This window comes from Agelaius tricolor, unplaced genomic scaffold (genome assembly GCF_023055355.1).
Source record: "Agelaius tricolor isolate 1412-34295 unplaced genomic scaffold, bAgeTri1.0.p SCAF_2, whole genome shotgun sequence".
Lineage (NCBI taxonomy): Eukaryota > Metazoa > Chordata > Aves > Passeriformes > Icteridae > Agelaius > Agelaius tricolor.
The window spans coordinates 68,660,163-68,684,214 of NW_027269262.1; the positions used below are offsets into that span (position 1 = coordinate 68,660,163).

The following is a 24,052-nucleotide window of genomic DNA, read 5'->3' on the forward strand; positions in this document are numbered from 1 at the left end:
ATTCTATTGGTTTTCTCTTTTTTTGAAAGACCATCAAGAAACCTTGAATCTTGTAGGCTGTAGAAAGGAAGGCATGAATGAATTTCCCCCTAGTGTAGAATCTTCTATAAACTATCTAAGCACATGGTATGTGATAGCAGATGGCAGATTTCACTTGGTCACAGTATGGTTTTCAATTAATGGAGAATGGCATAGGTTCTTTAATTGCTTCATCTTGGCAGAGCTATACATATGTATAACACAGTCTGAAAGCAGTTCACTGCCTCATTTGAAGTGTTTCATGACAAGACAATACATATTTGTCAGATGTCCTAATTTCAAATCACCTGTGTATTGTATAGTTTCTGACTTCTGTTTATGGAATTAATTACATATGGCAATAATACAAGGGATTTGGATCTCCTATTCCTGACCCCTTTTATTATTCAGGGCTTATCAGAACTACAGTCTTGAAAAATAAAGGACAGAGAGTTCATGTTCTTCCAGATTTTATAAAGTTTATCACCTTGCAATCAGCTAATCAATAGTTTATTGTTCCAAGAATCTTGGTGAAAAATTGTACATTTACTTTAGGAATCATCTAGTTTGGAGTATTTGGACTGTTTTTAGTTACAGTTCTGACAGGAACAACATAACTAGGGGAGTAGGGAGTGAGAAGTGGAGAAAGGAAGCCTTACCATTTCAGGGGGGTTGTGCTAAAAAAATCTTTACATGTTTCTGCATGTATATTCTAATTTCATAGGAATTAGGAATATGCAAGAAGTAGGATATAGGAATATAGAAGAAGTAGATTATATGTGCTTGGTTTCACTGATAATAATTATCCTGGATTATATTTGGTTTGGCCTTTAATTGTTTACAAAACATTCATGTCATCTCTTGTTGTGTTGGGAAAAATATCTCTGTGATAAAGCTTCATTACACAAACAACTTTAAAATGCATTTTCACAATATATTATAATTTTTACAGTGTAATTTAGAGTAAAACATTCTAATTAATTAAAGTAGGAATTGGAATGGGTAGCAGTCCTTACCATTAAGACAGGTGTATTTTCTTCTCCTTTGTTGATATTCTAGCTTGTTTTGAAGGGCCATCGCTTGTGGAACAGTAATTTGTTAATTGCAGAGGTTCAGAAATCCCTCCTGTGTGGTGAATATGAATAATGATTTGATCTGGGTGGAATTAAAACTGCTGGTTTGCAAATATCAACAGTGATTAGGAGACTAATTGCTAATTACGCTGTCATTTTGCAAGCATTTTGTATAGTATGACTGGATTTTTTATTAATCAGGCAGCATAATCTTGCATAGTTTCCTAAAGCCACTGTTGTGTTAATAGCCAGTGTCTCTGACAGGGTCTGTTCTGAGCCATACAGGGATTATCTGGTTGCTGAGTTTGTGATAGCTGTGCAATGGCACTGATGGTACTGCCAAATGAGCTGCTCTTTGCAGGAATTGGTATTCTGCCACAGTAAACTGCTTCTGCTGCAGTAGGGTTCAAGTAGATGCTAAAGAAGAGGCAGAAGTCTGAGTGCTGCTGCAGAGAGTTGTGAATGGTGCCTGTTATGGGGTGGGATGGAAGTGAAATACTGGAAATAGATTTTCTCTGTTTCTGAGCAGAAAAAGGAAGAAAGTAGAAGTTGAAAGATTAGGAGCTACAATCTGCTATGAGTAGGATTAGCCTTGAGGTGCATTTCACATACTCTGGGCTTGAGTGCTAATTAATTATCATAGACTGACAGTTTACTTGTAACTTCCTAAAGGAGTTTTGTTCAGTGAAGTTCAAAGTAAGTTCCCTGCAGGAAAGCTAAGTATCTTGGGTTGACTATACTGGAGAAATGAAAGGGAGTTCTGGTCTATCTGAAACTATTTACAGAACAATGGACTAGACCTCTGCTAATGTATTTTGAGGTGTTTGGATTACAGCTGCTGCATCTCTGTAGAGGTGTGGAATAGGAGGAAAAAAGCTGAACATAATTTAAATAAAAACCTGGTTAGTCTTCAACAAATAATCCAGTCCTGATTACTGATAGTTAAGTAGAGGTTTTCTATTTGGAAAAATCTTGCTTAAGTGAATGACTGTAGGTACTGTGCTTCTTGCCTTGAAGAAGACAGTATTCTAGGATACAAGAATGGCTACTGAATAGCCATTCTTTGCAGCCTCTTTCAATTAGAAAAACTTAGTCTGAAATTTTTATGGAATCTTAGACATTTCTGGAAATTTCAGCCCCAGTGAGTGTGCTAAGAACATGGTGGGGGGGTTGTTGTTTGTTTGCTTTTGATTTTTGTTGTGATTTTGTTTGGTGGTTTTGTTTTTGGGGTTTTTTTTGTAATTACTGTGAACTAATTCTGCTTTGTACTGTTTTAATCTTTTGCCTTGCAAGTGTTGGTATAGTAGCTCAGCATTGAAGAGCATGAAATCCATGTGGTTATATGGAATATTTCTTTTGGCTGCTGTTTTCCTAGAGTTACTATAGAGCAGACTTTTTTCCCCTTACTGCAATACCAAGTAGGTTTGACATTGTTGCATGTGTGTAGATGTTTGTTTCATCCTGTGAAGGTTTTTGATAAATTGGACCTCAACACATGCTGGTGAGAGACAGGGTGGAGGTGTATTGGGTTTGCATGGCAAGGTTTTGGTAACAGGGGGACTACAAGGGAAGGCTTCTGTGAGAAGCTGCTGGAAGCTTCCCTCGTGTCTGACAGAGCCAATCCCATCCAGCTCCAACATGGACCTGACACTGGCCAAGGCTGAGCCCATCAGCCATGGTGGTAGTGCCTCTGGGGTAGTAAACTGGAAAAGTATAAAAAGCTGCTGCACAAGAACTGCAGCCAGAGAGACGAGTGAGGCTGTGCAAGAGAAACCACTCTGCAGACACCAAGGTCAGTGAGGAAGAAGAGGAAAGAGGTGCTCCTGATGCCAGGGCAGAGAGTCCCCTGTGGTGGAGACCATGGTGATACAGGTGGTCTCCTCCTGCAGCCCATGGAGGCCCCTAGGGGAGCAGAGATGCACCTGCAGCCTGTAAAAGGTGGAGCAGGTGGATGCACCTGACTGTGACTGTGATGGCATGGAAAGCCCATGCTGGAGCAGGCTTCAGGTAGGACCTGTGATCTCTCATGGGGAGAGGAGTCCACACCACAGCAGGTTTGGTGGCAAGACTTGTGATTCCATTGGGCACCCACGCTGGTGCAGTTTTTCCTGAAGGACTGTGACCTGTCGAAGGGAGCTACTCTGGAGCAGTTTGTGATGAACTGCAGTTCTTTCCACAGGAAAGAACTCACCTTAGAAAAGTTTGTGAAGGATTGTCTCCTGTGGAAAGGACTCCTTGCTGGAGCAGGGGAAGAGGAGAAGGAGGAGGAAGGAGAAGCAGAGAGGTGCGATGAACTGACCTCAACCTCCATTCTCTGTCTCCTGTGCCACTGGAGAGGGGAGGACAGAGTGACCAGTGGGAGTGAAGTTGAGCCTGGGAAGAAGGGAGGGTTGGGGGGGAATGTGTTTTAAGATTTAGTTTTATTTGTCTTTACCCTGGTCTGATCGGCAGTAAATTAAACTAATTTCCCCAGCTTGAGTCTGTTTTGCCTGTGACAGTAATAGGTGAATGATCTCTCCTTGTGCTCATCCTCTCTTGTGAGCCTCATGTTTTCTCTTCCCTGTCCAGCTGAGGAGGGAAGTGACATACCAGGTGGCTTTAGTGGGCATCTGGCATCCAGCCAGGGCAAACCCACCACAACAGGCCACTGTAAATGGTAATGGTGATGAGATAATCAAAGCAAATTGCTGCAGTGGCCTTCAGGGTGGATGACTTGCTTTCCAAGTTTAATTTTAAACTATGTATACATAATTTATTTTTCTTCAAATAAAGCATACCTATGGAGTGAAAATGGAAGAATTATTTTTAAATTATTAGTTTGAACTTTAAATTACTAAATTGTAAATAAATAATTGTTAAAATAGTCTTTCTCTTTTCCCTCCAGCTGTAGCAGAAGTGCAGCTTCGTGATGATCAATATACCCTTGACCACATGCGTGCTTTTGGCATGTATAATTATCTTCACCTTGATTCCTGGTACCAGGATAATGTCTACTATGTTGATCAGTTTGGAAGGGTTATGAATCTGTCAGTGACTCTGGTAAGAATAAAATCTTTTTTTTTAAACCACTGGATTGGGAAAAGATGGGAGCAGATGAGATAGAAAATACTGCAAGCAGGATCCAAATGCAAAAATTGGGGGAAGCTATTGCCATGAAGATAGGTAGAAAATATTTCTACAAACATGCATTTCACAAGGAAGAATAAAAGGATTTTAAGTGAAGTTTCTGACTTCTTTATGTTAATAATATTGCATTAATGTTCCTACAGTGTGTGTTGCAATAGCCCTGTACCCCTGCTTAAGGGAACAGGAGCACTCAGGAGTTGAAGATGCTTGTGGCCAAAAGGAAAAACAAAAGCCAGAGGGTTCAAAAAAGCTTACAGAGGTTTTTTAGTGAGTTACACATTTGGTATGGAAATTGAAATGTTAGTCCCTGAGCTCCTAGTACAAACACAGAGCAGTGGGCTGATGAGATGTTCAGGGTCCTGGAGGTGCTGCCTGGGCTTGGTGGGGGTACTTGTTTATGGGTCAGTTTCTCCACTTGGAAAATAGGTGACTCACTTTCTACACACGTTAGTTATCATGTGAAGTTTGTTCTTTCAGTCCCTTCTGGAAATAGGTTGGAGGGCTTAGGGGGTCTCTGGTGGTGATATCTTCCCCCTGCAGTCCATATCCACATCCACTTCTCCACATTGTTCCTATATGCATGTTGTACTGTGCTGTGCTTATCTCTAGGAGCCAGAACAAGGACATTTGTCCCAGAGAAGTGCTGTCTTACCTTTGTGTGATCCCTGTCTCCAGCCACATCCTGTTCTTTCTTACAGTGTGTTATTGCCAACAAACCTTGGTTGAGTCCACAGCCTATGGCTATCACTGCTGGAGACATACACATTAGCTCTTTTCTTTTAGGCTTCTACATAGTGGTGCATCTGCTTCCATTCTGGGCAAGATGGGCATGATGACAAGCTGAAGGAAAGGGAGATGCTTTTTTTCTAGTTGCTTTTCTCTTTCTCCCTGGTATTTCTTGATGTTTGTTTGCTAGCTTGAAAACCCAGTCATTGTATGTATGTTAGAATTAGAAATGCTTAATCTAGACATCATTTTTGGAGGCAAAAAGATGCTGGTGGCCGTGAGGGAAGTTGAAATAGTGTAAGCAAGCTGACCAAGTCTGAAATTTCTGCTTTTATACTGATGGTCCTAAGTAATCAGCAATTCTTTAAGCCATTTTAATGCTTGGGTGGTTTCATTTCCTTTACAAAACTATACTTCCTTTCAGAGAGGGAAGGACATGGTTCTATGGACACCATGTGTCTGGCACATACAGTTGTAGTGCTTGGGCATTAAGAAAGAAAAGACTGTGTGGAAAGGAGGATGCCTATTGTCATACTACCTGAGTTTGACTCGTAACCCTGTCAGACAAAAGAAACCACAAGGCTGTGTGTGGATTTTTGAGAGCATGTGGCTTAGCCTGTGCAAGGTTCTGGGGACAGAAATTACTAGGTCGGGACTAAACTAAGAAAAATTCTGAAACTGTAGTTTTAGATTTTCAGGAAATAAAGGTTTCCAGAGCATGGTGTAGGGTGAGAACTGAAGGTGCCAAATATTCCTTTCCTTTTCATAGTATATAGCAGTTGGAGACTTTGGCAGACTCGTACTGTTACAAAATAATCTTCTAGGACTTCTTCCAAAACTTTTGAGATCATCTGGATTCCTAGGAGAAACAGCTAAAAGAAAGCCTTAACAGTGGCTTGTCATAATCTCATTTTTTGTTTTATCCTTTGAGGTTGGTTAACCGTGGTTTGCTGCTGGATGCCCACCCAAACACTCTCTCACTCCCCCTATTCAACAAGTTGGCAAGAAAAAATTAGAGAAAAGCTTGTGGATGAGGATAAAACCAGGGAGATCACTTACCAGTTACCATGATGGGCAAAACAGACTTGACTTTGGGGAAAATTATTTAATTTATTGCCAGTCAGGACTAGTGTAGGATGATGAGAAAGAAGGTCAGACAAAGCTTGTACCAGGAACAAGCTCCATTGTTCAGAAACTTGTACTTGCTCCACTGTGCTTGAGCAACAGTGTGGATATCTGTCCCCTGTGGGTTTCAGGAGGACAGCCTGCTTTTCCGTGGTCTGCTCCAAGGGCTGCAGGCAAACCTCTGTTCCACACCATTGGCTTAGCTGCAAGCTCAACTTTCTGCAATGGAGAGTCCAGTGGAGCCAGCTGGAAGTGGCTGTATGTGCACTGGGCAGCCCTGGCCCCTCCCCACTGAGGCCACCCCTGCAGGTCTCCTCTGCCTGCAGAGGGAGGGCAGAGGGCACTAGGTGTGTAAATCTAGTTCTTGGCAGATAAAAGATTTTACAGCAGCCTATAAATTGAGACAAGAAATATCCTTCTCTAGGACCTATTTCAAGGTAATGGCATTTGATTAATATCTGGCAGTCACAAGTTTTGGTTCCACCTGAAGGGGAAAATAAAACTGATTAAGCTGTGAGATAAATAGACACCATCTTGTGTCCTAATACCTGATACTGTTCTGTTTTGTAAAGGAAGCATGTTTGCATATGAATAATTCCTTTGAATTTGTGTTCAGAAACGTCAACAAGGTGTCTCATTACAAATGTGCCCAGCCATATATTAGTCAAATGTATATTAAAAATAGCATTGGTTTTGGACAAGTACAGCTTACAATTAAAATTAATGTCAGTCTTCTTTAAAACAGAAGATGGAACAGGGTGATGAGTTCATCCTAAAATTAGAGTGAAAGGGCACATAGACTTTCTAGCACAACATTATTTCTAGTTCTATTTCTTATTTTGGTTGCAGCTTTGATTCTAATATGACAGTGTGTTGGTTATCATATATCATGAATTATCCCTGCAACTTCGGTGTTTAAAAAGATGTCATCTGTGAAGGAAAAGAAGTGCATATATAACACCTTGCCACTTGCTCAAAATCACACATAATTGAAAAAAGAAAAGTGATCAACACAAGCAGTTCTTCTGTGTTGATGGATGAGTATTCAGGTGGGTTTTTTATACCAGATTGAGGAAATTCTTACTTTTAACTTGGCTGGAAATACTGTATAATAGCTTTAACCTTCTCCTGTTACAGCTGTTGGACTTTTTTCATTAGGTATGCCAGCAGCAATCAATACTTTGCTTTAAACACCCAATGGGCAGGGTAGTGACAGGATTACTGACTTGAGATTTTTTAATTGGTCAAGGTTTTTATGCAACTTTGTTGATTGCTTGGTGTTTGTAGCATTCCAGTATAGCTGCAAAGCATTCAAAGTTTTCTCCTTAAGCAGTTGGACTTGGTTTCTTGACCTTAAAGTTCTTCTTGCAAAGACAACTTAGTTTCTTTTTATGCTCAGATAAACAAATTGAAAAATTGTGGCAATAGGAACTCTTTTCACACCTAATTAAAATCCTTAATGATATATATATTTTCATCTCTTTAATTTCCAATAAGAATTAGCTATGGAATACTGTTTCTGTAACTTTCAGTTAACTTCAATTCAGAACAACTGTTCTGTGGCACCAGACACAATGTGGGAATTCTATTTCAAACAAGTCAGAATAAGAAAGCTGACAGAGAACAACAAAATCTTTCACTGTTGTGTTTCACGGTGTTAAATGCATGTCTCCTTGTTATTCAGAATGCTGGGTATTCATTCTTTTTTTCAGTGAAAGAGATGTGTCAAATGCCTAGATATTTTGATGTTTCATAAAAACATAGTCTTGTATTTTTTATTTCTACTTTGTGGGAATTGCCGTATGACTTACAGCTTTTATTTTTTCCTTTCTTTTTTATTCCTTTATTCCTTTCTCATTCCCAGTTATTTCCTTGAAAAAATGAATTTTTATTTTAAATATTTTATAAAATATCTCATGTTTATACAGTATTGTCATTTAACCCCAGCTGACAACTAAGTACAATGCAGCTGCTTGCTCACTGCTGCTCCTCCATCCCCAGTAGGATGGGAAGGAGAACCAGAAAAGGTAAAACCCACAGATTGAGGTAAGAACAGTTTAACAAGTTACATAAAGCAAAATATAATAATAACAACAACAAAAGTAATAATTATAGTGAAAGAGAGAGAAATAAACCAAGGGAAAAAAAAGTGATGGACAATACAGTTGCTCACCAGCACTGACCAATGTCTGAGCAGTGCTGAGTTGTTTTAGCCAGTTCTTGCTGTTATAATACATGGCTACAGACTCTCACCATCCCCTCATGCTTCTAAAGCAGGGAGTTACTATTACCCCAGTTAACCACCTAGTGAACAAAGAAACTCAGTCAAAAAGCTAATCTGACACAATGGGATTCTAATCTGACACAATGAGATTGATAGGAGGTTTTGTTTCATCTTCAAGGAAGTCCATCCTTTTCATTGTCAAAATGAGATTAGAGACTGTTCTTATAAATGCCTAAAGTTAAATTAGTGAACAGAAAGGTTGTGAAGAAGATTATTTCCTTTCTTGCCTATTGAAAGGAAATTTTTAAGGCTTTGTAGTAAAGATCGTTTTTCATTTTTAGGAGATTGAGTTCTGAAAATTCCCGCTCAATGCTGATGAATCTGATGTGATCTTTAGAAGATTAGGTCGTTGATAATTTTTTATTTTAATTGCATCCAAAACTATTTGAAGCTTACTGTTAAAATTCACTTGAAGGCTGACAAAAGTGTGATCTTTTGTAATGTTATACAGTATAGCCCTATAGTCACTGTTAAGAGGAATGATGCTTCCTCTTTCTGTGATAAGATACACAGGATTTTGACTTTTTTTTTCCTAGGCTCAGTAATCATTGCTAGTTACAATGGAAAACTTTTCTACTTCATAGGAAAAAAAATGCCTTTCAGTGAAATCTAAAAATTAAATAAAATATGAGGAAGCCAAAATTTATTGTATCTCATGATTGTGTGATATGTGTTTGGGTTGTGGTTTTGGTTTGTTTGGGTTTTTTCCTTTTAATTCTTTCATTCTCCCTTTCTGAATGTGTTATAAATTAGCAGAAAAGTCCAGGGGGTGTAGGGATACAGCTGACACCACAAACTGACCCTGAATGCTTCTAATAATTAAAAATTTGTGAATTTTCCATTGCAGGTTTCATAATCTTCTTGTAGCACACAGTAATCTCTAATATGAATTTAAGTAGGCCCAAAAGGCAGGCTATCTGTTTGTTATCTGGTCTTTTTTTGCTCTTGCTTATTAAAATGGTACTTACCCAAATGCAGTTTCTCTTGCTTACCTTTCAGCATATGTTAAATGCACATCTGATTTTACTAACATCTGGAAAATAGGAATGTTATGAAATGCCCTTGAAGGCAGGATTCTTAATAAATGAGGCCACTGCACGCTTTGCATGCACAGTGTGCTCTCTCTGTGTTGCATTCACGTGCCCAAGTGCAAAGGACTCTTTTGGAGATGGTCCTGTGTATGTCTATTTTTGCCTGCCTTATTTCAGAGCAGAATGAGTAAGTTTCTTTTGCTAGAAGTAGATTATTTCCCCCAAGCTACTGATTGAGTGAAAATAGAAGGACAGAAGATGTTTAAATGATTTGTGGCTAAATATTGGAGGTCTATAATGAGAGATAGTTTTAATCTTGAATGTTTTCACTGCTGTTTCTTAGTCTCATGCCGTACTATGTTAAAGATGGACCTGAGACTAAGAAACATTTTGTGTCACAGAATCAAAAATTACTTGTTTCCCACCTAGGTTGTCAATACAAAAGTATGCTTCTGTTTGTGCTTCCTTTTACATACGTGTCAATATCTTCAAAACTATCCCTGCAATATTTTTAAATTTTGTTTTTCTATTTTTACAAGTACATTTCTTTGTAAATATATTTTCATCTTAGTGACAGCAATGCTGATTTTTAGTAATGAGGGAAGAATTTCCCTCTTGTTAAACAGAGGTTTCTGATTTGTGGACCTTCAGAAATAATTGTAGATCAACTGACTGGAAATGAGCCTAGTAAAATAAAACAAAATATAGTTTCATTGCTTCTATAACCATTTTTTATGTTTTCAACATGGTCTATTTGTTGTTGGATTAAGAAGATAGATGTGGTTTAAAAATGGATTATCTCTAAAGGTCGGTCAGGCACCTCTTTTTTTTCAGAAATAATTTTATTGTTCAAATACATGTGGGTACACTAGCTTGTAAAATACCTGTGAAACCTGTTTTATCTAATTTTGTTTCATATATGATACATATATATAAAAAACACTCTGTAAATTAGGGGAAACAACCATAACTTCCTGAGAAATGTTCCCCCAAAGATACAGGAAAGAACAGGAATTGTTTTTCTTTGTTACTACTGGAAGACGTCTTTGAAGACTGCAGATCAGATTCTGCAGTCTATGAATCAGTAAGGTGGTGAATATGGTGTGAGTTTGGATTTTTTAAATATATTTTTTGTTTAGTTTAGAATCTTAGAACAGCCCAGATGAAGGGATCTCAAAAGATCCTGTAGTCCAAGCTTTCATGGCAAAAGGAGCCTAGATGAGGTTATCAAACACTCTGTCCAGTTCTGTCTTGAAAAACTCCAGTGGTAGAATTTCTGCCATGTCCCTGGGGAGGTTGTTCCAGTCACTGATTGTTCTCATTATAAAAATTTCTCTTATGTCTAGATGAAACCTCTTCTAATGCAACTTTTAGCTGTTGTCCCTTGTCTTCTCTACGTGGCTTTTTGTGAAGAGAGAGCTCCTGATCTCTTTGTGGCTGTCCTGGAACACTGATGATGAGATCTCCCCTGAATCTTCTCCAGGGAGACGAAGCCTAACTCCTTCAATCTTCTCACACAGGAGAGATTCTCCAGTCATTTGATGGTGTTCATGGCTGTCCTTTGCACCTTTTCCAATCTCTCCATGTCTTCTTTCACCATTACTCCAGGTGGGGCCTGACAACCACTGGGTAGAGTGGGATGATCACATTTCTTATCTCTGCTAGTTATACTTGTGCATAGTTATACTTGTGCAGCCCAGGATCCAGTTTACCTTTGGTGCTGCAGCATTGCCCTGCTGGCTCATGATCAGCTTGTTATCCTGTATCCCTCAGGTCCCCTTCATCAAGGCTTCTCCCAGCCACACGGGTCCTGGCCTGTTCTGAGCTCTCTGGTTGTTCCATTCCAGGTGCAGGACCATGCTTGTCTTTGCTTATTTTCCCAGTGTTGTTGCTGCCCCACTCTTCCAGGCTCTCTGGCTCTCTGTGCCACATGTGTTTCCCTTGTAGGTACACGTCTACCTCATCACCTGGTTTAGTGTCATCAGCAAACAGGGTGAGGGTGCTTTCAATCCTATCATCCAGGTACCTTATGAAGATGTTCAGTGTGTGGGGCCTGGTGTCAATCCCTGAGGGACCCCATTTGTGACAGACTGCCAGCCCATCTTATTTAATAGCTTCTTAGTTCAGTTGAAAAACTTCAAATGATTAAGTTCTATTTCAGTTATTTAACACATTATAGAGATGTGACTGTGATGTGGCTGAATGTCCAGTTTCCATCTTCTATTTTTCTGTGAGAATATTTTGTTTGTGCTCTTAATACTGCCGCCTGATCTACTTCATAAGTAGCTTATCAAGCTGTATTGCTAATAAAGCATGTCCTGACTGTTTTTTAAACTGTGACACCAAATTATTTTCAAATCATAAAGATTTTGTTAGAGTTTTCTTTTAACCTAACAAGCCTCTTGGGTATTCAGAGATTACTTCAACACAAAAAATGGGGGTAAATCTTAATCCTAAGCAGGCAGCAGCAGGGCTGACATTCCATTAGCCAAATAATGAGCAGAAAGTCGGTCACAAAGCCTTATTCAGCAAAGAAAGAGCTGTATGTGAGAGTGAAGGCTGAAGATAAAGAATAATCCTAAAAGATAGGCTGGAAGACATACCACTGTACTTAATGAAAACAGTTGGAAATCCAATTTTCAGCATGAAAGCAGGTTTTTTTTTTCTGTTAGAATTATCAGGAAATTAAGAACACCACACAGAACTAAAGCAAGACTTATGGGAACAATTACTAGAAATATAGATGAAATTGTTAATCTAACATCCATTTTGCACTGTTACTGAATCAAGCTGATTTGTGTAACATTACAGAGTAGGAAATAATTGATTTTTTTTTTGTAAAATGTAGTGGTATGCATAATTTTTAAAAAATGTGTACGTCTTGATTGTTCACTGAAGAATTATGTCATCTGCACAATTTGTTTACCATAGTGTCTCTGTTTATTCCTGCTCAAAAGTTATCTGTAGTTCAGCTTGCAGTGTGGCACTGCAACAGGATGCCAGATAACCCTGTCATGACATGTAGTAGAATTGTAGAATTGTTTAGGTTGAAAAAGCTTTTTAGGATCATTCAGTCCCACCAGTCACCAGCACTGCTAAGTCCATCACTAAACTGTGTCCCTAAGTGCCATGTCCACACATCTTTGAAATATATTCTTTGATGGTGACTGCTTGCACCAACTACCCTGGGCAGCCTGTTTTATAGGGTTGTTTCCTTCTGTTGAGGAAATTTTTCTTAATATCATCTAAGCCTCTGTTGGAGCAACTTGAGGACATTGCCTCTTGTCCTGTCACTTGTTATTAGTGAGAAGAGACCAACCTTTACCTGGCTACAACCTCTGTTCAGGTTGTTGTAGAGAACCATAATGTCCCCCCTGAACCTTCTTTTCTCCAGGCGAAACAATCCCAGCTCCCTCAGCTGCTCTGCTCCTCATAGGACTTGTGCTCCTCCAGATCCTTCACAGCTCCATTGCCCTTCTCTGGACACACTTCAGCCCCTCAGTGTGTTCCTTGTAATGGGGGGTTGAAACCTAAACCCAGGACCTGAGGTGCAGCCTCACCAGCGCCCAGCATAGAGGGACAGTCACTTCTCTAATCCTGCTGGCCACACTATTTCTGAAACAGGCCAGGATGCCATTGGCCTTCTTGGTCACCTGGGCACACACTGGCTTATGTTCAGATGCTATTGACCAGCACTCCTGGTCCTTTTCCACTGGGCAGCTTTCCAGCCACTCTGCCACCATCCTGTGCTGCTGCCTGGGGTTGTGACCCAAGGACAGGGCCCAGAACTTTTCTATATTGACCCTCATACCATTGGCCTTGGCCCATCAGTCCAGCCTATCCAGATCCCTCTGCAGAGCCTTAATACCCTCCAGCAGATCAACACTCCTGCCCAGCTTGGTGCCTTTTGCAAACTCAGTGAGGGTACCCTCAAATCTCTCATGCAGATGATTGATAGAAATATTAGACAGGACTGACCCCAATACTAAGACCTGGGGAACACCATTCATGACTGGCCACCAACTGGATTTAATTCCATAGTATAATAATAATAATGTGATAGAAAAGTTATTTGAAAATGTGGTAGGAATTAGCACAGCTTTTCGTTGCTGGCTAATCATAGGTGTTACTTCTCTTAACTTAATGAATGAAGTGAAAATAAAAACCCTAGAAAAGCTGAGAAATTATATTTGACAGTTGTGCAACAGAATAAGCTAAAATTATTTTAAATTTACAGGTGAGTTTTATGTATTAGTTTGAGTACAATTCTGTGGCTTTCATTTCTTTTTAAGTCTCCACATTTTTCCTGGGACTAGAATTATTTGAGGTAAGTGATTATTATACAGGAATGCTAAGGGAAAATAAAAGCGTTTTCTAATGCAAAATATAATTACTGCTTAAAATTGAAGAAAAAGAGGTCTGAAATACCAGTTAGAAAACACTCATAGAAGTAAATTTGATGACTTTGCACCACCTTTTCCACATTAAGTGGGAATTATGTTTGCTGCCCACTTTTTTCCAAATATGCTCAATGATGCACAAAACTGGTACATTGCTACTGAGATTATTATTCTTAATTTGCCTGTAATATTTACTGAAATCAATAAATACTTCATAAAGTCTTAGTTCATGACTGTTTGTTTATAGGACACTGCTCTACAAAAACCAAGAGAAGTTTTCAGGCTACCTACAGACTTGACTGCGTGTGATAATCGCCTTTGTGCCTCAATGCATTTCTCATCCTCCACGTGGGTTACCCTTTCTGATGGTACAGGAAGACTGTATTTAATTAAATCAGGCAAGCGTGGAAGCAGTGCATCTGAAAAGTGGGAGGTATGTCCTGCAATAAATAATATATTTAGGAACTGTAGATATATACCTGTCAAAGTTATTTAGCTGCATTAATAATGATATTCATTATCCTGCTTGGACACAGCAAATACAATTGTTACATTTCTACCTGAAGCTGTGAGTCTCATGGTCTGTGGTTAGTTCCTTTTTGTTTATGAAGATGAATCTGGTAAAAAGTGCCTGCATTTTGTATCCATTTCTCTACTAGAGGGTAGTTTCCTAAGAAACCACAGATGTTTTAGTATTGACAGAAACATAGGTGTATATATTAGAGTGGAAGATTTCAACATGATGGATTAGCTCCTTTCTCTATGTCTTTTGAGAGTTCAGTAAAGGAAATTAATCATCCTTTTTTTAGATCCTTAGTAATAAATACCATCTGGTTTTTATTCTGTGTGAGAATGCTGACACATAAATAAGTTACATTGAAGTTGTCAGTGTAACAAAAATACAAGGTTTATATTTGAGATTCTGTCATTTAAATTGACTTGTTGAGTATGTACAGCATGCAGTGGTTTAGAGTTGTTTAGAGTAATATCACAACCCTATAAATCCTCAAACTTTATCAGGTTTCAGTAACAACAGCCAGATTGAGTCTATACTCATTCAACTGCTGCAACTTTAATTCTTTGTAATTTATCCTTTCTTTTGTTCTTTCATTTTCATGTGTTAATCTTCTAGCAAATAATGCTTATTTTCTTCTTCTCTGTTGTTTGGATTAATTTTGTTTTTATCTTCAGTTTTTTGCTGAATGAGTACTTTTTGAAAAAAAGCTGGAATACGTGGTTTTTAGATTTAAAACTTCCAGCTATAGGTACCAAATGTTTCATGCTATAAGATATGGAGTCCTTCTGTATAAAATTAATAAAATAATTTTCATATTATATAAATAATTTTTATTAATTAATAAAATTTATAACTTTAAGCCCATCATTAATGACATTTTATATTCACACTGGTGCCTAATAGCCTTTCAGTATGACAGTAATAGTTATTCTGCCTACCTAATTCAAATATTGGAGGGACTTTTCCAATCCATGTACATAAATAAAAATTCAAGAACTTTTACCCTAGCTTCTCCTGAACATGAATATTATTCTCCTTCATTTCATTATAGCCTTTTGTTTCTTACTTTATAGAGGAGGAAAATGGGATCTCTTGCAAAGCTAAATAATGGCACATTTGGTGATTGAACACTGGCAGTGATGCTTTGGACCTTTATGTCTTCTTCTTTCCACATGTCAAGGTCTACAAAGATTTTCAGAATGTTGAACTATCTAGAGAACTAGTGAGAGCCTTGGGGAAATGCCTCCATTTTCATCTTGAATGTGAGACTGTTGGCCCAGTTGATAGGCAATGTTTATGGACCCTCTTGTTCTCATCAGTTGCTGTACCTCTGTTTATTGCAGTGCTAAACAGCCACAATGCAGATAGGTTTGGGGATCTTTGTGCTTTGTTTAATGGGCTCTTATAATGGCTGTTCAATATAAACAATAATGTTTAAAAACATTTCAGTACAGTAGCTTGATAGCCACAGAAGGAGGAACCAGAAATGTGTGACATTTGTGGGTTCGTGTTGGCAGAGAGATTTGTGGAAGACAAACTGTTACTAATTTGACATTCACCGAAACCCTTCCCTGCTTTCTGTAAAAGAGCAAGCCTTCCTGCTTTAACTGTCTGACTTTTTATTATGTTTTTGTCTTCTAGATTGTGTTTAATGAAGAACTAGGAAGTCCATTTATTGTAGCACACAGTGTTTCATTTGTGAAATCTGATGCGCATTCACTAGCTGTGCTGCTGCTTAGGGTAGAAAAAGATGAACTGGATACAAAAGGAAGTGGATTTCATGTTACTTTGGAATGGGTTACAATTGCAGAAGGAAAAGAGGGTAAGTGTTTTACATTTATATTACTGGTGAGTAATGTTTAAAAAAAAAATCATATTTTTATTCTTTTTATTAGAAGTTATTTTTCCACAAGTTCTGATATTTCTTTCCCACAGCTTAGATTATACACAGGTAATTTTTTCTTATATTTTGAGGTCAAGTTATTGGTTGTAGACCTAAATTTTGACAGATATTTGGAAAACAGGAAGTAAAGTTTTGCACTGGTGTCATTAAGATAGTAAGAAAACAAGATAGCACTTTACTTGAATGTTATGAAATACAATTTCTGTTTAGCTTGGTCTTGTACAATCAAGGTTATACGGAACTATTTCTAACTAATGTCTGTAGTATTTTTTAAAATACTGTACAGCTGGATATGGGTCTTTGGTTGGTTTTTCTGTTGTTGTTGGGTTTTTTTTAGCTTCCAATTAATGATGTAGGGGATTGGAAGTATTATGAGATAAATGTAAGACCTGTCACATAAAAAGTAAATACTGCATATTCTACGTTTTCCTCCAATAAGAGTATGGAGTTATTCCATTAATTTTAGACCAACACATTGAAAACATATTAGTTAGTATATTAATACTTATTAATTAATATTTTATCCTAATAAAGTTTTACAAATTATAATTTATATATTCAATATGACCATATATATGTTCATTAAATATCATGATTTACATGAAGGATACAAGACCCCATGTGTCACTGATTTAAAGATGTATAGGTTAAATTAATAGGCATTCTTGAAATGACGGATATGGTCTTGCTCATTATGTTCCAAGACATAAAATTCTGATACTGAAATAAACAAGATCTTTCACTAGTTGAACTAAAGAGTTGAGGCAAACTGTGATGTTATTAGCCAAATGTTCTTCCATCTCTTACATACATAGTATGGATAACAGCATGGAATAGAATAGTTCATTTGGAAGTGACTTAAAACTGTCATCTAGTCCAACTGCCTAACCAGTTAAAGCCTTGTTAAGAGCATTGTCCAAATGCCTCTTAAACACTGATAGATGGGGCTTTGACCATCTCTCAAGGAAACCTGTTCCAGTGTTTAACTCAGGAAATAAATGTTCTTGATGTCCAGTCTGAACCTCACCTGGTGCAGCTTTGAACCATTCCCAATATGTCCTGTTACTGGATACCAAGAAGAAGAGGTCATCATTTCAGTCTCCACTTCCTCTCCCTAAGAAGACCGTAGACAGCAATGAGGTTGTCTCTCAGCCTCATTTTCTCCAAACTAGACAAGCCTGAAGTGCTCAACTAGTCTTGACAGGACATTCTTTCCAGACCTTTCACCAGCTGTGTTGCCCTCAGTGGCTTTAGTTGTTTCCTGCTGTTGAAACCTTGGATGATGGAAGTATTTCTCAGAAAGCCACACGAGGCTAACTGCCTTATGCTTTTGTGGCAAGTCAACAAGAGAAAGAAACCTCTCAAGATTACTGTTTTAATTTAGAAGAAAAACTAAATCAGTAACACTGTCAGTATAGAACTGAAGACTGTTACTCGTGAGAGCACCAACACAGACTTTTATTCTATTTTTTAATACTGTAAACTTACATAAAAAATTCTTTTTTACATTGTGTGTTTTATAACTTATGACAAATATTCTTGGAATCCCTAAAAGTGGATTTGAAAATCTTTCAAAAAGTCTTGCCAGTTCTACAGCATTTCCAGGGAACAAAAAACTGTTTGAAATGACTGTCAGTAGAGATGCAAATAACAAAATTCAAAGCAATCTTTAATTATGAAGAGAGAAATAATTTTTTATTTCATTTAAACAAACATCTCACAAATCAGACTGATGTATGAACCAGTCTCAAAGATAAAAGCTGTTTTGAGGAATTACAATACTCCACAATCTCTTTCATCAGTAGTCAATTGCTGTTGCTTGCCTTTCCTTAAAACTCTGTCTGTGAATGCAGTTTATCAAATCAGATTTTTGTAAAAGTAAGTAGTTAAGCAACAAGCCATTTCTTAAATTACCAAAATCTGTGCTTCATCAAAGCAAAGCCTTGAAACATGGTTATGTCTCTTGACACCAGCAAATGTGAAATCTCTGCCCTGTTTGGCAGACTGGACAAAGGAATCACACTCAGCACTATTGTGTTACCAAAGAGTAGAAGAATGGAAGGATGGAATGGAAGTCATAATGGGGGCAGTGGTTAGGTCTTTTCATATCTTCTATAGTACTCCAGAGGACTGTAACAAAGGTGTACCCTTGCAAAGTTGGTTTTCTTTCATTAACCAAACTTTTAGGAATGCTTACTATAAAGGCTTGAAATGAGGAACTACCATGCTGCCTTATGAGATTCAGAAAATGTGACATGCTTAGTTTTCTTCTGACCTTCTCTACAATAAAAATATTTGTACAGAGGGTGTGCTGGGCTAGCTGTGATCAGCAAAAACATTGTTAGAATAAAACTCAGTCTTAGATTAATCCAGTACAACTGGATTAATCTGGAATGGAAATGGAAAACCATGGTACTGTGATTTAACAGGTAGGATTGCATAGTATTTTTAAATGTAACGTGTTCCTTAGATAATAATTTGTCTTCTAGAAATATATTATGACTTTTTAAAAATTCTATTTTATAGGTGATCATGGATACGAAATCATTAAAAGGAGAGTTTTGCAAGGAAAATCAGTCCCCCATTATGCAGCAATAGAGCCAAGTGGAGATGGTCTAATGATTGTTTCCCACAAACCATTCACGTTTATGCAAAGTGAAAGTGACAAATTAGAAGAAAATGATGATGCAAAAGTATCAAATGAAAAGAAAGGTAAGACTTAGTCTGACAGGTTATGATAAGCTGCTCTCTTCTTTGACTTGTTGGTTTAGCATTTGTTTGGAAACTCTAGCAATGAAAGTTTTAATATCTATCTTATGGACAGATTGATTTTGTTTGTTTGCTTTTACTTGTGGCAGTTGTATTGTGCATAAACCTATATTAGGTGCAATTTTTGGACAGGAGACACTTAAAAGAATTTTGTTGTCTTAAAGAAAAAGATATTTTGCAGACAGATGTATAATAAGTTTTTGATATTAGTTGGATTACTAATGCCTAAATTTAGGCATCTATCTGAAGTACTCAAATTAAGAAACCAGTCTTCCTAGATGGGAGGGGGCCATGGACTTCCCCAAACTGTTACTCATCAGAAAGCTTTTTGATATGTAATTTATTCCTGCCTATCTAAAATTTAAATAATTATTTTGAAAAATCTTTTTAAAGAATGAGACTCCTGTAAAAGATTCTATTTGCTCCAGTGGGAACACCGTTCAGAAAATCTTCAACAAAATGCGTTCATACTTTTTTTTCTTTGCAATCAAAACAAAACTATGTAAAAACCTATTAATAGAGTTGTTTATTTCTAAGTATCACTAAGTTCTGTAATGTCTATGTTTATGTAATTATGTTGGATTATTTCATATTTGATTTCTGTTTCTGCATATGAGGCATTGGTTAGTAAACAAATTCTAACAAATTCTCTCTAAGGATAGTAGCACAATCTTTGCCAATAGTGTGAAAATCTATTTGGAAAACAATACAAAAGGATCAAATTTCTGGAATGTGTTAAACACTGACAACTGTGATATTGTACATATAATTTTATTAAGAATAGTCTGTACATATAAATCTTGAGTCAAAGGAGTTCTTCAGTGCACTGAGCACCTTTTGCTAACCCTAATGTAGGCTCTAGTTTTATTTGCACAGTTACATGAAATTACAGGTGTAATGGACTTTTAATATCAGATACAGTTTGTGTCAGTGTTCACAATTTTGAAAGCTGTCATGTCTCAGTAATAGTTTCTGGGGAAGTATAATTATAGCACCTGTGACTGATCCATTGCAAGCAGGGCAGTTGTAACAAAGGACAACAGTGCAAGAGTCCTTCCAGAGTTACAGTTGCTGGTATCAAATACATTTGATCAGTGGAATCTTGGGTTGGGTTCTGACAACTTGAGAGCTTTCAAGGGGAACCCATACTTTAGTTTTTCTCAAAATAGAAAGGTAACTTGTACAAGATTGCTCTTTAGAAAATATATTCATTTGTATTTGTATTTTCTGTGCATTACCCCTCATGCTGTCATAGCCTTCCTTTTGTATAAACATTTATCTTAAAAGGCCATTTCTTCTAGCAGTTTGGTAATCAGACAGCTTCTAAACACAGTAATAAAAGTCGATCTCTACCTCTGGGCAAGCAGTTTTATTTCATCTCCATTAGCTGAGGCAGATTGAGACTACTTAGTCTTATAAAATAATTTCTATTGAGTAGTCAGCAGAGCTTCTGGCAAAATATATAAGAAAAAATGTTCACATCTCTGAATTATATGTACTTCTAGCATGCAGTAGCTTGTCACAGAATCACTAGGTTGGATGAGACCTTCAAGATCATCAAGTCCAACCCAGCCCTAACCATGGCACTGATCCAGTCTTTTTTTAAATGGATCCAGGGACAGCGACTCCACCGCATCCCTGAGCAGACCATTCCAGTACTTTATCACTCTTTCCATAGTAAACTTTTTCCTAATATCCAACCTATATTTCCCTTGGCACAGCTTAAGACTCTGTCCTCTGGTTCTGTCAGTTGCTGCTTGGAGAAAGAGACAACCCCCACCTGACTACAGCCGCCTTTCAGGGAGTTGTAGAGAGTGATAAGGTCACCACCGAATCTCCTTTTCTCCAGGATAAACTTCCACAGCTCCCTCAGTTGTTCCTCACAGAGTTTGTGTTCCAAGCCTCTCACCAGCCTTGTTGCCCTCCTCTGGATGTGCTCAAGTGTCTCAGTACACTGCACCTGATGTCTCCTCAACCACATTATTAATCATCAGTGTTTCATTGTGTTTAAGTACATTTTGCATTCCAATTTCATAATGCTACAGTAAGCTTTAGAGTAACAATTAATGCCCATTGTATAACTATCAGCATATTTGAGTATAGACATGAATATAAATTACTTTCCCAATGAGGGACACAAACAGATTTGATTACTAAAAAGGTGTTTCTCTATTTTATGTTCCAAATATATTTTGTGTAAATTGCTCAGAGTAAAAGTTAACTTCCACTTTTTCAGAAACACACTTTCAGAAAATTCCATGTGTCTCAGCCCTGAATGCTGTGGAATCCAGTAATCCTTGTAACCTAGTTTGTGTTTTGCTGCATGTTTCCAATTGTAGACCCTCTCTACTACTGGCAGCAGACGGAAGATGATGTGACCATAACAGTTCACCTGCCTCAAGACATCACGAGAGATGACATAAAAATACGTTTTTCCCCTGATAATATATGTGTTACACTAAAAGACCAGCCTCCTTTGATGGAAGGAAAGCTCTATTCATCTGTGGACCATGAAAGCTGCACGTGGATAATTAGAGAGGACAAAAGGTATTCTATATATGTTTTAGGGTTTTTATTGATAGGAACTGATTTTAAAACATATACCATATCTGACTTCTGGCCCTTCTGGGATGGTCTCATTTAGTGCTACACCCCATGTCCCTTCTTGTAAGAATGTCTCCTCTCCTGAAAACAGTTCACTGCCTTTGCTGTCTCAGTACTGTTTCTTTATCTAATTGTAAAAGTAATCCCTTCTTTGGCAGTTATTTTTCGGGGAAAAAACCCACCCAGTATCAAAATGTTAAACATAGATTTGTAAGAACAGTAAACTTAATTGGTTCAACAATTATTTTTTTCACTGTGTTTCAGGATTGATTAGTGTGAATGTACCTTGTTGTATGTGTTAGTTTCTCTTCTACTTTCCACAGACGAGCATTTTAGTAATAATACAACTAAAATTCTTTAGGCATGACTTATAAATTCCTTAATATACTTTCCTAAAAATTATATATTATGTGCATTATAGAAGATGAATCTGTGTGAACTTAACATGCTGTAGACCTCAAATAGAAATGTTCCTGCTTTTATTTGAAAAGTGACTTTTAGGTGCTTTTCTGATTCTGAAATAAAAATATGAAAGAATGGAGAGGGTGCAAAAAAATAATTCAGAGCTCCCTAAAACATAGTCAGGTTTTTCTTTGTGCATTGTCTGGTTTTCATACTCTGCCTGAAATGAACCATGTATTTACTTCCCCACGCTGGTCTGGTTATCTCAGAGATATTCACACTCTTTAATGAACTCAAGAAGAAACATGTACACCACCAGGTGATCCACTCAACAGCTCATAGGTGTTTATCTAAAACAAAAGCTACCCTTCAAGTTGTGATAAGGTTGGCTTTTTGCAGTTTCCAAAAGGTTAACTGTAAAGGACAGTAATTCTCAAAAAAAATTAGAGGGACTAATATATTTATATAGGTTGTACTATTACTGTATATTAAAATTTGACTGTGATTAAAATGTGTGGGGTTGCTGCTTTTTAGATATCCTGCTGAAAAATAACTCTGAATAACTTGATTTTTACAAGCTGAATAACTTGATTTTTTTATTACTCATTCCAGTGAGTGTTATTTTATGAATATCAGGTTTTTACTTTAATGAGAAAGGGTAATCCATACTTCAGTGTAATAAGTAGCACTCAGTTCTTAATGTTCGTACTGCAACACTGATATAAATCTATTGATTAAAAGTCAAAAACTTGCTCCAAATGTTTTCTGTAAAAGTATGCTCTTCCTAGTACCAGTGTAATTGCTTCAGAGTTCACTGAATAGTTGCTGCTATGGTGCAGTAATTAGTAACTTAGAGGGTTTTCTGTCAGGAGCACTACAGCTGTCATTGCTGCAGAACCTGAAAGTGTACCTAAAAAGTGAGTATGACAAAATTGACTTCAGTTTTACCATTATATCTATGTGTTTGTCCAACACAGTATTTAAATGGAATTACCATGTTGGTGCATCAGGCTGCATCTTATTTTTCATTTACTTAATTAGTTATTCCCAGTAGTTTAGTGATTATACTGGGTTATCTTTGTAGTTATTGGGTTTTTTTTACTTGTTATGGAAATCTTATCTCTTCTGAGATATTATTTTAGAAAGACAGTATAGATAATTAGTTGAGGTATTATTCCTGAGGTCTATAAAATACAAATCTTTTTGTCCCAGATGTTTTTTAGAGGTAGGGCACACTTAAGTAGCCCTAAGAACTACTGCTTATGTTTCAAATATACCTCTGTAGTAAAATTCTGACAGTCTTTGAATAGATTGCTGTACAAGTGATTTCCTGCCATAGTTTAAATATTTTAATGAGACTGCTTCAGAATAAATTACACAAACCTCAGGGTTTTCAATGTATTAGAAATCACATCCTTGGTCTGTTTTTCTTAAGAATAGTTTTTTGTTAGAATAGTTTATTTTATAATTTGAATGCTAATGGTTTCTGTTATGTGATTTTCCTTATTAATTGAGTTTGAAGAGAAGTTCTCTTATGTACATTTAGAGCTTTTTGACTAATCTGACAAATGGATGTAGTGTTTTCATGTGCTACTCTTTGTCTTCTCTCTGCATTTTAGTTTGGAAATCTCTCTGATTAAGAAAAATGAGGGATGTCGGTGGACAGAGCTAATCATTGGTGACACAAGAGGGGAATTCATTATGGACCCCTCCCAATGCTCTGAAATAGCTGAAAGCTTGATGCATCTTACCTCTGAAGTAATGGTAAAGAGTCAAGAATCAAACACTTAAAATTCTTGAGCTTTTGCATGCTGTCTTTTCTTGCTACCCTAATTTGCACTGCATTGACTCAGGTCATCAGTTCTTTTACTATTTATTCATTTTTAATTGAAGCTGTAACAAGCTACTGGCACCGGAGTTGTGAATGTACTTTGAACAGTAAAAGCATCTTCAAGGGGGACTGAATTTAATTTGTATGATGGTGTCTGTGCACCAAACTGAAGCCTGATTTAACACTGAAAATAAACTTTGTTCCCACCATTTAGGGTGTGCCAATTTGTTTAAGAGCAATTAA

The 24,052-nt window shown here is 37.3% G+C and overlaps 1 protein-coding gene across 1 annotated transcript in view; it reads left to right on the forward strand.

The window, feature by feature from the left end:
* Window positions 1–24,052, forward strand: part of NUDCD1 (NudC domain containing 1) — a 38,520-nt gene that overhangs the window by 5,326 nt on the left and 9,142 nt on the right. Inside the window, exons 2-7 of the mRNA XM_071421358.1 lie at window positions 3,976–4,130; window positions 14,031–14,216; window positions 15,942–16,122; window positions 18,730–18,915; window positions 21,312–21,519; window positions 23,598–23,742. Of these exons, the coding sequence (XP_071277459.1) occupies window positions 3,976–4,130; window positions 14,031–14,216; window positions 15,942–16,122; window positions 18,730–18,915; window positions 21,312–21,519; window positions 23,598–23,742 (1,061 nt within the window). The remainder of the gene's footprint in view (window positions 1–3,975; window positions 4,131–14,030; window positions 14,217–15,941; window positions 16,123–18,729; window positions 18,916–21,311; window positions 21,520–23,597; window positions 23,743–24,052) is intronic.